The sequence below is a fragment of the Phaethon aethereus genome (assembly GCF_964289735.1).
Source record: "Phaethon aethereus genome assembly, chromosome: 20".
NCBI lineage: Eukaryota > Metazoa > Chordata > Aves > Phaethontiformes > Phaethontidae > Phaethon > Phaethon aethereus.
The window spans coordinates 9,105,701-9,120,859 of NC_138596.1; the positions used below are offsets into that span (position 1 = coordinate 9,105,701).

Genomic DNA, 15,159 nt, shown 5'->3' on the forward strand with positions numbered 1-15,159 from the left:
GCTGTGGGTTTCGAGCAGGCAAAGCTATGATCTTCTAGGAATACTGGTACAAGAGGAGCAAAAATCCATCATCTCCTTTAAATCAGTTCCTCAAACAGTAGTGAGATGGTTTCTGATGGTGGCTTTGGCTCTGGGAGGGTTTGTCTCCCACCACAGGTAGGATGGTGCAGGGAGAAGGAGGCTGGTGCTGGGTAATTAAGTTCCTATTAGGCTCCTGATAGCTATCCAGATAGAGATACTGCTCTGAGGGCGGTTAGTGGGTTGGCTTTCTCCCCTAATGACCACGGGTCAGAGATCACAAAGGTCAGTCAAGGCTGAACATAAGTTTCTTGATATTACCCTAATGCCGTTGATGTGCTCAGTGTAACGGTAGCAAACCCCCTTCCACCATTTGGTGCTGCCCAGACCAGGGGTGGTGGGTGGGTGGGGAGGAATCCTGTGCTTTTAATGCAAAACCTCATCATGTGCTGTTTCTTAATTTGGGCAGTAGGGAAATACACCATGTACTTGTGTTTTATTTGTAATGGGACTGGAAATCAGAAAGGAATGGGAGCTGGAGTGTTGTATTTGGATGAGCATCTTCTGCATGTTTGGACATCAACAGATTATATATAATTCTAGCTGGTCCACAAAAACTGAATTGGCCTAAAGTAAAATAATGTTAATTCCCTGGTGATGTTAAAGAAATCCATTTAAGCACCTGATCAGGAATAAGATCTGTTGAATAAATATGGATTAGAGCGGAGAAAATCTTTAGGAACTAGTAACTTTAGTGACTTTCTCCCAGGTTGCAGACTTGTTTTGAGGGCATCACAGCTCTTCAGTTGCTTTGTGGTGTTTGTTGAGAACTGATGAAACTCATGGTTGTGGGTGGTTAATTCAGGCCTGCATCTTCTTCCTGCTCTTCTTGCCTTGAAAGCAGCACCTGTGTTGTGCAGATGTAGGCTATATAAACTCCCAAAGGAACTAATGCTCCTGAGAAAATTTTGGAAAACAAGCTTCAGAAACACTTCATGAAGTCAAGCAGATATTAACTTGAAACTTGCCTTCTGGCTACATTTCTGATGAGGAAAATCAGATATATGTATAAAGTAAATGCTAAGAGTTCATCGATTTAAACATCTGAGAGGAAGAATTGGTTTTGCATTTCTTTCCCTGTGTCAAAGTATTCAAACATACAGTAGTGCTGGAAGTAATTTGGCATTGGGCTTTTTTTAAAACCATGCAATGAAATATTTAAAAATAAACATTACTTATGCTTGCTCCCATTAACTTTATGGACAACTAAAAACCCCACAGTGCATGAAAATGAGTCTTGAGCTCCTAAATGACTGTATTCTGGAAGCATCCCAGCTGGGCTACCTGTATGGGTGTGGGGTAGTGTCCTGCAGTAAACTCCTCTGTGGTTTTGTTCCTGTTTAAGTGGCTGATGTGATGTGCCAACCATGTGATGCTGATTGCCAGCCTGACTGTAGCTGCAATGTTTACTGTGGTGGAAATGATTGTAATTATGCAGGTGCTTGTGTTAATGTGTTTAAGCTTGTGGTCGGGCAATCCACTTGCAGCACCACAACAGAAGTTAAAGGGCTGGGCATGGCTACAGGAAGGCTGTGGAGAGGGTATTATTCCAGAATGGCTAATGTTCCCCTAAAGCTTGTCCATTTTTGGCTGGTCTTTCCAGACTGTGCTGGTGTAGCTGATAGAAGGTGCTGTCTGTCCTTCGGTACCTCTTGTCTCCTGTGTCCTTGCACCACAGCAGCTCCAGCTATGGCTGCTGGACCGCCTGCTCGAATGGTACCTCAGCATCTCCCATTTTCCCCGAGTACTGCTGGCAGATGCTGAGAGGGAGCATAACCCTTCACGCTGCACTTGAGGATGGTCCTGTCTCCCTCAGCACAGACTTCCATTTAGAAAGTGGCCTGATGAACCCTTTTTTCCTAACCATGAAGTGTCAAGAGACGTGGTATCGGGCATCCTGTGTGGATGTAGGCTGCCTTACGTGCATCCTAGTGTGTTCAGCTGTGCTTCCAGCCACTAGTATGGGGGGAGGAGGAGGAGAAGCCCTGACTGGCTTGTTCTGCTCCTAAACTGCCCTGACATGTATATAGGCTGTTGGGCACTTGTAAGCATCCAGTGTAGATGGGCTGTGGAGCTTCTTGGAGTAGGGCACGATGGTATGTCTGCATATGATCGCTCCAGCCTGCTAGATGCCATTCCAGTCCCACGCCCGAGTTCTCGGTGACATCCCTAGGATGCAATGAGATGGTCGCACACATAAAATGACCCCTGCATTGCTTTTGCAGGAAAACCACAGTTCAGCTATTTGAATTTTGTTTCTCTTTCTGGAAGGTCTTTGTTTGGGAGGTTTTGAGAGAGGTCATGTGGAGGATGCCACTACCTTGATCCACACTGCCCTGGTTTCATCGAAGGGTGATGCCCTTGTTCTTGATTCAATGATAAGTAGCTTTGAATATCAAAAGGAAGAAAGGTGCCTTCTGTGATGTGCTGCAGCGTCTAGGAGCAGCAGGCTGGAGCAGATGGTGGCCCTGGCAGTGCCTTGCAGCTGGCTGCAGCAGCAGCTCAGGGAGGATACTCATGCTTGCTCTGACAAAGAAGCTGTTATGTCAGGTCTTACTCATCTTCCAGACATAGGAAATAATATGCCAGCTCCTTTCTTCCTTGCAGGAGTAACTATTCTGTACCCCATTAAAACTGGTTGCAAAACCTCTGACTTTAATGTACTGCAAGATCAGCCCCTAATTAAATCTTGCAAAGAGCATTAAGTGGTTGATCATTACAAAGTACTTTGAAAATGCAAATGCTAAGTGCCAGATCATCTGGAAACACATGGCAGTCCTTCGAGCAAAGGCAAGAGGTTGAACTGTCCTTCCCCTCCTGCTTCAAATGCACCTGCTTGAGCTGCAGGAGCCCCTGTGTTGGCTGCAGCTGGATTAGGTAGGAATCCCGTGGCAGTGCAGTGAAACTGGGAAAGGCAGTGGGTATCCTGTAATGCCCAGCTGGAAAATAACGATCACTTATGGAAGCAGTAAATAACATTTTGCTTAAAGCTGTCATTAGCCTGAAGTGAAGCCTGGAGTTCAGTTGGGTTGCCTTGACTGTGCAACATGGTCATGGTGGAGCATGGCTTGGAGGTCCCCAAGCGACGCTGACATGTCTGCAGTACCTGAAGCGCTCTGCACACATGGTCCTGGGTGGGAGCTGTGAGCTCTGCCTCGTCAGGGTGGCTCAGTGTGGAAGAGATGCTGCCTGTGGACATTAAGTCCTCTCTGTCACCAAGCTGGGCCGTGTGGTCAGATGTCTCTGGAGACACTAGATGGTCCATCACCTCCTGAAGAGAAGTATGAAGTGTCATAGTGGGGTGACAATTCTCACATCAGAGGGTTTTTTCTGCCCCCCATCTCAACATGGAAAACAGCAATGCAATACCTGCAGAGCTGCTTTCCCAAAGGCTGTGCCAAGGTTTTGTTTGGAAGAATGACAGACTCTTTGGATGCGATTCCCATCTCTTGCTGGTACGTATCCATGTGCTCCCTTGGGGGGGCTGAGGCAATCCAGGGGCCTTGCGAAGATTTTAAAGTGAGGTTTTTTGAATAAAGGGACCGGAGACTTGCGGTGGGAGGGAAGGAGAGGAGAGTGCCTGTTCACTTGCACATAACTTGCATCCCTTTATGGCTGGCTTTCAGAAATTGCTCCTAAAACTGGGCTGTCTTTAAGATGTCTCAGTTAATCATTTGGAAGATGGAGTCATGCTCTGTCACAGTTTCCTTTTGCAGATCTGCTGAGCATGTGAGTTTAACTCCAAAAGTTTTAGACTCCGTTCACCCTGAGTTCTTGCTTAAAGGGCAAGACTCCTGCCAGTAATCAAACTTCTGCTGGAAAACTTCCCCAAAATGTTACGGTGACCCAGAAATACTTGATTCAACTGGTGGGGGATTGGAAAGCTTCCCCCCTGGATCCCGGCTGTAGCTGGGGAGCGGGGCTGGCTGGGACCGGGGCAGTGCGGGGCCGTGGGCAGAGTGGTATGCAAGGCATCTCTGCGGCAGCCCGGGTGTGTGAGCAGACGGTGACTGCAAAGCTGGTGATTCACCTAATTCTTTTGACCCTGCTGTCAGGACGAGCCCATAAAAACTCCTTGGATGCTGAACAGTGGTGCCGAAGGCTGGTGTGGGCTGGGGCTTTGGCAGGGCTTGGCTTGGGCTCGGCTTGGGCTCTGCCTTAAAAGGTTTTGTGCTCTTCTCTTGAGTGGATGGGATGGTCCGCTTCAGCAGGGAAGCGGGGTGGAAGGAAGAAGTCATGCTGTGGTGGTCCCCTTCTTGGGGACAACTGCTGAAACCCTGTGCAAATCCCACTGCTCCTTGCAGGGATGGGGCAGGCTGCCCATGAGCAGGGAGAGGGACGGCATGTTGGCTTTGCACCCTCAGACCTGCCCTTCTGGGGACCTCACGGCTGCCTTTTCCCTGTGCTCTGGATTTTGTTCATTGCCTTTTCCCAGGAATTGTAGGAATGGGGTCTGCAGCTCCTTGAAAGGGGCAGGACCCCCGGGGGGGCTCTCCATGTGCGGCGGTGGGCTGGTCCCAGCTTCCTGGGGAGGGATGGATGTGTCACTTGGCCGTTCTCTGGCCTGCGGAGACACGTGCCCGGGCTCCCGTGCTGGCATGGGGCAGAAACCGCCCTGGCCAGAGCTGCTCTGATGTCGGGAGAGAGTCTGCCCCCCTCCCTGGCCCTTTTGGCACCTTTTTCCTCCACCAGGCAATCCCCATGCTCATGGAGCCAGCCTTGTATCATTTTTTTCTCTACCAGGGGAGAACCCAAAATCCTCAGTTCATCAAAATGAATGGGATATTTGCTGCTCTTGAATGGGGCTGGGATTTTCCCCAAAGCCCTAAATGTTTGCCTGTTTTCTGTGCATTGCGTCTTTAAGTTTTGCATGGCATTTGCAGCAGAAATTTTTTTGCATGCTTTAATTGTATTCTGTGGAGGAAAGGCCTGCTCTTTGCTGTTAGCTGCTAACACCACTGCTTTGTTAGAAACCCAAATGATGGATTATTTCAAAAAAAAATTTACACTCAAAGGAACAAAGATTATTTGATTCTTTGAGTTTAATGTAGTCTTGCAGAGCTGCTCCAGTATCAGTTCTGGGTTTCTTTCTTTCCCTTTTGGGATTATGCATACGATCTTTCGAATCTGACTCTGCATAATGGTTCCCTTTGTTCACAGTTGGGACTACTTGGGCCTTTTAAAAAACCCCATAAGGGGATGACATGAGTCATTGGTGAAATATTCAGCTATCTAGAGCAATGTGAGTTGACACAGCTCCGTTGCAGCTATTGGAACGGAGCTGATGTGCACCAGATGAGTATCTGACCCCTTTTATAGCTGGCCTTTTCTCGCTCTATTATGCCCCTTCCTAGGGAACGAGCTTTTATATCTTCAATCCTGCAGTTAAGATGCCTTGATTCTTCTCAAAATGCCTTTCCTCTTTGTTTTATTGGGCTGCTGGGATGCTGAAGCATTCAAGGGGCTGTATTAAGTCCATCCAAAGGATGCTTGAGCAATGTCAGCTGGAGCTTTATATTCTTATTTTTGTCTATATTTCGTCTTAGCCTCTGCTATCTTGTTTTAGTCGGTTATCCAAGGGCTGCAGGTAGGATGTTGACGGTGGTGAAAAGTGTTTAGATAAGGAGTAGAAATTGTTGAAAGCCCACAGGCATGACCTGGAGACTCCAGGCTCCATAAAAATATATTGCTAAGTGAAGCAGCTTCCAGTTCTCATCTGGTCTGGCTGTCTCATGGATCTCAGCACAGGAGCACTGGTATTTAATTTCTAGTATAAATCCATTTCAACCCCTGGGCTGCTGGCTGGGGAGCGAGAAACCCCAAACGCAATGAAAGGGGCACCCTTCTCCTGGCACGCTCTGCCTTGCTGGTTGGAGTTTAGTCCTCCAAAGGAAATAATCGAGTGTTTATTTAGCACTAAGAATAAACCATTTTGGAGAAGTATTTAAAGAATCCAAGGCCGGTAATGATAGAAGGGAAAGGGTCTGTTTGGTGTGTTTCCCCTTGCTGGTTTTCACGCAGGGCAGCAGAGCACCCAGCATGGTGCCCTGACAGCGGCTCCGTTGGTGCGGATGCTTGGCTCCCTCCTGGAGGGACGCCGACCTTGGCTGGATTTCCTGGGTCGGGATCAAAGCGTGGTGCTGCTGCTGGGTCACAGCTGGCCCTTCTCGTCCCCGATCGCTGCGGTGCCGCTGTGCGGGTGCGCCCTGGTCTGACCTCTCATTGCTCAGGGGCTTTTTGGGTTTCTGTTGGAAATCACCTTTTCTCTTAAAAATGTGCAATAGCCTCGCCTCTGCTTCTTCCCAGGAATGGGTTTTACTAGGCATTCAGGCAGCCCTGCAGAATCCTCCTTTCCTGTCTGAGAAGGTAATGCAGGGAGAGAGGGTGGTGCTCTGCTTAGTGTTCGTGCAGGATATGCTGATATGAAGTGGGGAAAACGTGGTAATAACCTCATACTTGTCATACCTGAAAGTGCTTTGTAAAATTAGATCCCTTGTAGCCTTCTTGCAACACAGATGCTGGTGATTTTCTGGCTTAAAGATGACAAAAACGCGAGATGGGAATGTTGAGTAGGCTCTCTGGTGGCATAAGTGGACTGTGCTTCGTTAAAGCTGGGAATTTTAGATCTGCCTTACATCTACTGAGTTACCTGGCACTAACTGGCTCTGCCAAGGCTCCTTTACCCAGCTGGGTACAGGAGCTGGGTCAGCTCCATGCTTGGGGTTGTATTTTTGCTCTTGGAGATGGTGGTGGAAACCTGGGGCAACTCTTAGTCAGATCTCCAAATTTACCTTGGTGTAGTTGATACCAGGGTCCAACTCTTGTTATCTATTGCCTTTACATCAGAAAGATAAATTCCCTGTTCTTCACCTAATGAGTAACTTGAATTATATTCAATGTTTTGCATCAGTTCAGTGATCCCCTTTGGCTTTGAAATGTATGTAGCTATCCTTCTGGTTAAAGTCTAAAGTGAGATGGGTAGTTGAGGAGGCAGGGTGATCCAGGAAAGCTCTTGCAGGTGTCTGAGCACGGCGCTTCCATGCGTAGCCATGGGGCTGGAGTGGAGGGCCAGGACACGTGGGGCCAGTTGCTCACTTTGACCCTGAGGAGTCGGGACAGCAGGGTGGGCATGACAGAGCTGCTCCAGCTGGCCTGGATGCTGTTAGAGGTCTATGTGCAGGAGAAAGCAAGTTAAGCTGGTTGGTTAATTGTGGGCAGGTTAACTGCAGTGTGCTGCTTCACTTTTCCTGTGAAAATTATTCTTTCTACCTTTCTATGGGTCATGAGATACTTTTCAAGGAGATGCTACTCTTGAAATAATCCTTATTCACTTTACTGTCATTACTTGCTGTGGGATAAGATGTCAAGTTTGTTTTATATTGCTTTTTCATGTAGGAAGGCTTTGCTTCCTGATAAACCTGCTTCACTGATGATGTGACACTTGGATACAAATACCCAGACTGGTGGGTTATGGATTAAATAAGAAAGTTGTAGAGGGCACCTGGAATGAGCTGGGAACAAAAATGCTTATTCATTCTTCACCTTATGACCTCAAATCTTTGGCAATAATTGCACATAAACTACAGTATGACTGTGCTGTGTCATTAAGTCCTGAAGGTCTTTGGATGCCCTTTAGCTGTTATGAAACTGAATATAGAAGAATGGTTCTCCACTGCTACAGCATGGTGACCCCTTCTCCAGACACCTAAATGTCTCAGGTATTGTGTTAACAGATCAGCTGTGTACAATAAATGTGTGTCTTGGGATGCTGATGAGGAATTTTTTCCACTTTGAAGGGTATTGTAAGGCAAAAAGTTGAAGAAAGGGGATTTTCTTGACTCTAAGTTCTAGGAATGTGTTCAGTGATGATACTGAAGGCATGCTTGATGTTGTCCAGTAAGACTGAATAAGCTACAGCTGTACCTTAAGATGGCAGTGGTAGTGAAAGCTTTGATCTCTTAAGCCCAATTTTGGACACAGCTGGAACACAGCTGCTGTGTGGCAGTGCAGCTTTCTTGTCTCATGAACAGCGTGTTGCAGTGGGCACTGCTAGTGGTGTGTGTGCAGCTTTGGTTGATTAAACTGCTCTGCTAAAACCTTTTCAGCTTCTGATCCGTTGAGATCTTTGGGGGCCTCCTGACCTTTTTGGTGCATTTTGGGGCATGTACAAAAGGTAGTTAGAAAAGCAAATCTGTTTTCAGCAATACACCAATTTTTGCTACAGCATCCTCTGCAGTTCCACTGGAAAATGTATTTGAGGTCTGTGAAGAGGAAGAGGTAGATCTAGGTGCTAACTCACCTGGAGTATGCAAACTGCTGTGGGTACAGCAAGGCAATGAGGACACTGGCCCGATTGGAGACATAGTTTATTTGTTGACTGGGAATGCATGGTCTTTCCAGGCCCTCAGAGGAAGGAACAGGCTGGACATGGTGTGGGAACTCATCTGCTGTTCTCATTAGTGCAAATGTTCTCAAAGGGTTGGCTTTGATCCCCAGGGATGTCAAGCCCTAGAGCCGTTCACTAGCAATCGGATGCAACAGAGCCATTAAGAGTTGGGGAAGGTTTTCCAGATGTGCTCTCCATGCTACAGAAATGGCATTTCTGCTCCTTCCAGTCCCGTGCTGTGTACCCAGCTCTGCTTGGGCACCTGGCACTGTGGGCTGGTGGGTGGCTTGGAGAGTCTGGATTGCCTTTGAATCCTCGTTATCCTTGTACTAAGTATGTGCTATTAAACTTGCAGTTGAGGTAAAGCAGTGTTGCGGCATTGCCAGCTTGCTGGGGTTTGTGAGGAGTCTTGTGGTGCCTAGTGGGGTTGTCTGTCTTGCTTTTCCTGAAAGTCTCTGCTCCTGGAGTCACGTGATTTTTTTTTTAAACTAAGCAATCTTCCCAAATGAGCACTGGAAAGGCTTGAAGATCACACTGGAAAATTGGAAGGCAACTTTCAGAACAGTTTTATAAAATTTCTTATGCATAATTGGACTTTAACAGCAGATTTATAAAACCTGTTGTACAAAGTTGGGAAAATAAATATATTTAAACTTTATAATTTACTGGGATTGGGACTGTACTCTTGAATGCTTGGCTTTGCCTTTCAACTTGTGCATGTTGATGCTGCTCAGTTCACCCTGATGGGCTGCGCAGGGTGGCCAGGGAGAGGAACTGCCTCCACTTGCCACTGTGTACAGCAGGGAGGCCATGGAGAATGTCGCCAGCACTGCAAGGCTACAATAGCTTCAGTCTTCAACTTGGTGGCAAGTTTAAAAATTGTGTATTTCCTTGGGCATAAGGATTTAAAGACCTTGACAAATGATGGGGGAGAGAGTTGTTTCAAGGTTTGTTATTTGTAATTTGCTAATTTTTTGGACACTGGAAAGGCAGATACCCACAAGTAACATAAACAACTTGCATATCCTGATGCTTGCTGAAGTGCTTTGGGGCCCATTCAAGAGCTTTGCTTCAGGTGTTAAAAATTATTATTACAAGCAATAAATATGGCTTAGACTAATGACTTCTGGCTAATGCTGTATATGCTGGACTTTTCAGTGTGGTCTACAAAAGCTACAGGTCCATCTTACACTGAATTTCAATAGCACCATTTCTGTTAGGTTCTTGGGTTTTTTTTTTGGAGGGGAGAATGTCTAATTTTCCTGCTGATCCATTTTGCTTTTAAGAACATAAAGCTGGAGAGCAGTCAAGGGGGTGATGAAATGAGAGGAGCTGGGAACTGGTGGCATGTGCCCTCTCTGGGCTGACACCCGTTAGTCCTTGCAGGAGTGAAGTGAGGACAGAACTACCCTGACGAAAGCCAAGCAAAATGCCTTGGCCGGGGAAGATAAAATTAGGAGGGTCCGGGCTTGATATCAAGCTTGATGGAGAAACTGAAATGTTTAACCTTTGCATAATGGTTGTGTGGTAGATGGTACACAGAAAACATCTTTAACTGACCTTCACTGCAGTTGCTAAGCAAGGGCTGGCTGTCTACTCTGCTCTGTGACTAGCAAGTGTAATGGCATCTAAAAAAAACCAACTTGTTTATTATTGCACATGTCCTGAAGGATCAGCAGGGCTTAAGGCCTCTATTCCTCTTAAAATTTAATTTAAAGGACAGTCAGGAAGGAAGGAAAGGTGAGGATGAACAGCCCAGTCATGTTGGAAATGGGCTTTGCCCACAGTCAGGGGTGTTCAGTGTGCTGTAATATTAATCTTCAGATGTTAATGATGCTCTGGTTTCCTTTTGAGTTCCTTGGGGATATTTCTGCTCCTGCATCCCACAGCTGAGTCCGAGCAGGCGGTTTGGCTGCAGTTGTGGGTGGCAGGGCATGACCACACTGACCCTTTTTTGGCTGGTGCTTGTGCCCAGCCCAAAGCCAGGGAGCTTATTTCAATGAATGCCGCTTGACTTGCTTTGTATTGATGTGTAAGGAAGTTGCTGTTGGCTATTGCAGGCTGGGGGGTAGAGTTATAAACTTAGTGCTAGGTGCCTATTTCAGGTTTTAACAAGTAATTATTTAATTGGGAATCAGATTAACACAGATTGATCTTGTGGTTAAAGCTGTGGTAAGACATGGAGGAATTAGGGATTTAATTCCTCCTTTTGCCACTCTTGGCTCATCAGTGAGTCATATTCATCTCTGCTGTGTTAAGATGGGAGAGTAATGCTCCTTTTTGGTCTCGTTCAAGGGCTCTACACGCTGCTGAGTGCAGGCTTTTGGGGCAGCCCTTTGGTCTGATTGTGGTCTAATTTTGGCTATTTGGGGTTTGCCTCTGTGCCAGATATATTGCCACCTTCCGGCACAGCAGGGATGGAGCTGCCAGTCTGTTTGGGGAGCCCTGTGCATCTTGAGCGAAAGAATGATCCTGTGTGTAATGCTGCATAGTAATGTTATTCATAAAGTAGCAAGGAAAAAAAGCTTTCATAAAGTAACAGCTAATTCAGGTCTCAGATGAAGGCCAAGCCCAGCACAAGCTTGTAAGAAATACCCTGTAAGCGGCTGGTTTTGGTCAGTCTGGTCTCTGTCCTTCTGTGCATGATGTGCTCATAGCTCCTAAGAAGAGATTGCTGAGTTCGGACTTGGCTGAAAAATCAAGGGAAAATAAACAAACTGATTAGCTGGGCAGGAATAAGAGCTGCTCCTGTGTGAAGCTCATCTTTCCTGAACGAGCTGGAGACTTTCATGCTGCTGAAGTCCTGCTCAAACCAATGCTCTTAGCGATGAAGTGCGACATGAGTGGTCTATAGGGCTTCAGCTGGCTCTTCACCTCTCCTTTGGTTTCCAGGAGAAAGCAGAGGAGAGAGACTCATGGACATCTGTGAACAGAGGTTATTTCCTCTCCTGCTGGTTACCTGCATGGTTTGCAGTTTTTGTGCAATACCCAGACTCATTCTACTTTATCTCACTTTGACCGAATCCATCACAAGTGTGGAGGTACAGATATGTTCTTTCCAAACGAAGATGGATTGCATGTTGTGTTTGGAGGCTCACAGCAGCACGGGGAGGCAGGCAGATACTTGAATCGTCCCTTACAAGTGAGAAGTGCTGCACAGGGCACTGATGGGTGGGGGTTGCTCAGAGGGCTTCGAGCTGGGGCTAGAGTGCTACCTGCTCATGGCTGCTGGCTTCTGGAGGAGCTCCAGCCCTGTTGAATGCCTGTCACCTTGCTTTAGCTGCTGCGGGAGCTTTTGGCAAACACTTGCTAAACAGCTTGCAAGTGGCATCATTCTGTTCATGTATAGAGCTGGTGAAATCTTGTTTTCATGTTGCAGTTCCTTCCTCTCAATATGCTGCACAATTTTAGCTATAAGATCATGACAACAAGCAGCATTTAAACTGTCCAGCACCACATGCTTTCCTACAAGATGACCACAACTGGCTCTAGTGTGTGCTGGGGCTCCCTTGCTGAAGGAGATATGTCCGCGCAGTTTTCGTCACAACAGCAACTGGCCTTTTGGATGATGGATTCTTCTGCAGATGTTCCTGTTCCTGCAAACATCTGGGCCCTGCTGTGGCCACTCACCATGGGATGGCTTCTGTGCAATGCTGTGAGCAAGGCTCAAATCCCCCACACCCGGTGTGGGGACCGGGCTGATGTCAGGAGTCTGGAATTCACATCCCCTCCCCCTTGCCTTTGCCTTTTCCCTCTCTCCTCCCTAAATAAATGTTGGAGGTCACTTAGGAGCTGGCTGATTTGACTTTCTCGGAGCACAGGGAGGTAACTGGAAGCAGAGTTGGCGTTTTATTGTAATTTTAGTTGCTTAAACACAGGTTGGGCTGTATGTATGCAGATACTTGTGTGAAATAAAACATGGTTAAAGGCAGTAGGAAGATCTAAGTGGCAAGGACAGCTTAGACGAATGTGTGTCATCCACATATACTGTCTAACAAGAGTGAGAGATGAGGAAACATTACAGCTGTATGCTGCTAGGGCCAGACTCTCTCAGCTGGTTTATCTGCAGCGTTGCCTTGGATTTGCCATATGTTTGTAATCTCTCATTGAGGGCCCAACTTCTCAGGGTTGTGGAAACTTAAAAACTGTCTAACAATGTACATGAATTTTCCATGCAAATATTAGGCTGATCTTCCTGGTAACCAAAACTTTTTGTATTGTAAAAGATCTGTTCATGCTATTTTTTCAGTGCTGGATTGTTTATTGTGTTCAGTGCTGATGTGCGTGCTGTAGGCCTGCCCCATGGATGCAGCCAGTTGCCTATGGCATATCCCTTGCAAAGCCTCTCCCTCTCTTTTTCTCTCTGGTCTTTCGAGTAATATGCTTGATCCCACATGAGGCCAATTTTTATTTTTTGCCTTGCAAGATTTTTTTCCTGTATTTTTCTGCCTTTTGGGGAGATGTGTCCTTTTTTGCAGCAGTAGTAATGCCATGTGCCTTCCTGAATGCAGTTGGGCTATTTCTGATCGCTCTGTGAGCTGGTAAGAAGCTTTGCACCCATGGCCATGCAGTGTGGCAAGATGCCCTGAGATCCTGATGAAAGCTGGGGCAGCCAGCCCAGGGGGTTAGTTTTGGGTATCACTGCAAACATCAGACTATCCAATGTGTTGGCTGTCCTTGAGGATCTGAGTAATATCACTCTCTGGGGAAAATAATGGATCAAGTGGCAAAAGAATACAGCTGTGATTTATTGTCCAGGCAAGGCTAAATGAAGGTGTGCAGACGCTTGCTTTGGGCACTGCTGGGTATTTGAGTTGGGTGTTTTGTCTTTCTGACAGCACTTTATTCCTAGTATCAAGTCAAAATTAAAAATAATCTAAGTGTTTAAAGTCAGATCTGGTTATTTCCCTTTTGGAGACACCATCACTCCTGATGTGAGCAAGACCAGATTGGGAAGTTAATGAGACATATCACTTGCAATTACTTAATCGATGTTCTAAAGACCTGAACATCTGGAGGTGAACCAGCCCTGACTTTGCTGGTGTGGGGAGCATTGGGTGCGAGACAAGCACTCTCCATTTAATTTAATGTCTGCAGCAGCGAGAGCCTCAGTCAGGGTATGAGCCTAATGGGATGTGTTTGAGGAGGGCTGTTGAGGGAAGAAGCCTGTTGCTTCAAGTTGTTAGTCAAAATGCTTGTGCAGATTTTTTTCCTGTTCTGTGAAGTGTATGTGTTGGCTGTCCAGCTGCATGCTCGTACGCACTGGTGGTTGTGCAGAAATCCCGGTGTGTCATGGGGGGAATACCTAGCAAAGAAGGGGAATTATTAGATGGTATTTGCCTAGGCTTGGGCTGAGTTATATGAGGGGGCACTTGACTGCCTGCAGTGGAGTTGTACCGCAACCTGTGTCACCTGCCTTCACCCTGTGCACAGACCGTGCAGGCAGCATGACCAACCCGTGAGCCCTGAAGCACTGCTGGGATGCTGCTCTGCCATGACTTGTTTATGGCCCCAAGGCATGGCTCTGGGTTTACCTGTTATCCCAGCTGGTGTGAATTTATATGTGGTGGTTTTGCATGGTGTGTGTAATCCTTTGGGGAAGCTTGCTCAGGTATTTGCTTCAAAACAACTTTTTGGATCAACCAACTTGGAAAAAAAAGAATGGGAATGTTTGCGTCAGCATGATGGCAACTTCTTGATTTAAAGCCTTTTTCTCGGATCATGAATTTCGTGTCTCATGCTTAATCTTCAGGATGTGTTTGGGTGATGGAGATTGGGTGAAGACATCCCGAAAATATAACTACTATAGCTAATAAGACAGTATGTTCTCCCTTCTGCCCTAGTGCAGACAGCTGCTCATCTGTTCCTCCCTGCATTGAATTAATGTCTCTTACCAGCAGTGTATGGTGTCCTAGCTTTGAAGCTGGTATTAACATTGTATTTGCAGATGTATTGAAAAGACATTTCATCTGTTTTTAAAATTGTGATGAATGATTTGTGTGAGGCAGGCTAATAATGACTTGTATCTGAGCAAGTGCCAGTCTTATTGCCTGCTAATTCTTGTTTTCTCCTTTTCTTTTTCAGCTGAACCTGCAGATCTCTTGAAGGTATTAGATTTTCATAATTTACCTGATGGTATAACAAAAACAACAGGGTTTTGCACAAGCAGAAGATCTTCGAAAGAAGCAGATGTTGCTTATAGAGTAACAAAAGACGCTCAGCTTAGTGCACCGACAAAACAGCTGTATCCTGGTGAGTCTGCAGCTTTTTATTTGTCGTATGGAAATACCTGATCCTTTTCTCAGATTCTGCAGGCACATACAGGGCACTGTGTAGTCCCTTCACTTTCCAAGCGCGCTTGCATGCTCCCTTGGCAGGGCGCGATTCTGCTGTTTCATGGGGCTGCAAACCTTCAACTGTCAAATAACACTGCAGTAAGTTGTTCTTTTACCATTGCACTTGCAGATGGTGGTGGGCTTCGCTGCAGAAGATGTGGCCAGTGCCTACATCTGTTCTCTCCTATATTAGAGAGTTTCTACTGTCTTATTATCACACAGTGACATCCAGCTGGGGAGAGAGACTTGGAAGATGCAAAGGAACGCAGACCATGTTTTGTTCTGCGTTTGTGGAGTGCCAAGCACAGTAGGGTCTTATTCTGTGGCTGTGGTGTCTCTCATAACACAAATAATCACCAT

At 46.4% G+C, this 15,159-nt stretch overlaps 1 protein-coding gene across 1 annotated transcript in view; it reads left to right on the top strand.

Annotated features, from left to right (window-relative positions):
• The window catches only part of COL5A1 (collagen type V alpha 1 chain), a 157,149-nt gene that overhangs the window by 22,964 nt on the left and 119,026 nt on the right, over nt 1-15,159 (top strand). Inside the window, exon 2 of the mRNA XM_082008999.1 lies at nt 14,549-14,716. Within this exon, the coding sequence (XP_081865125.1) occupies nt 14,549-14,716 (168 nt within the window). The remainder of the gene's footprint in view (nt 1-14,548; nt 14,717-15,159) is intronic.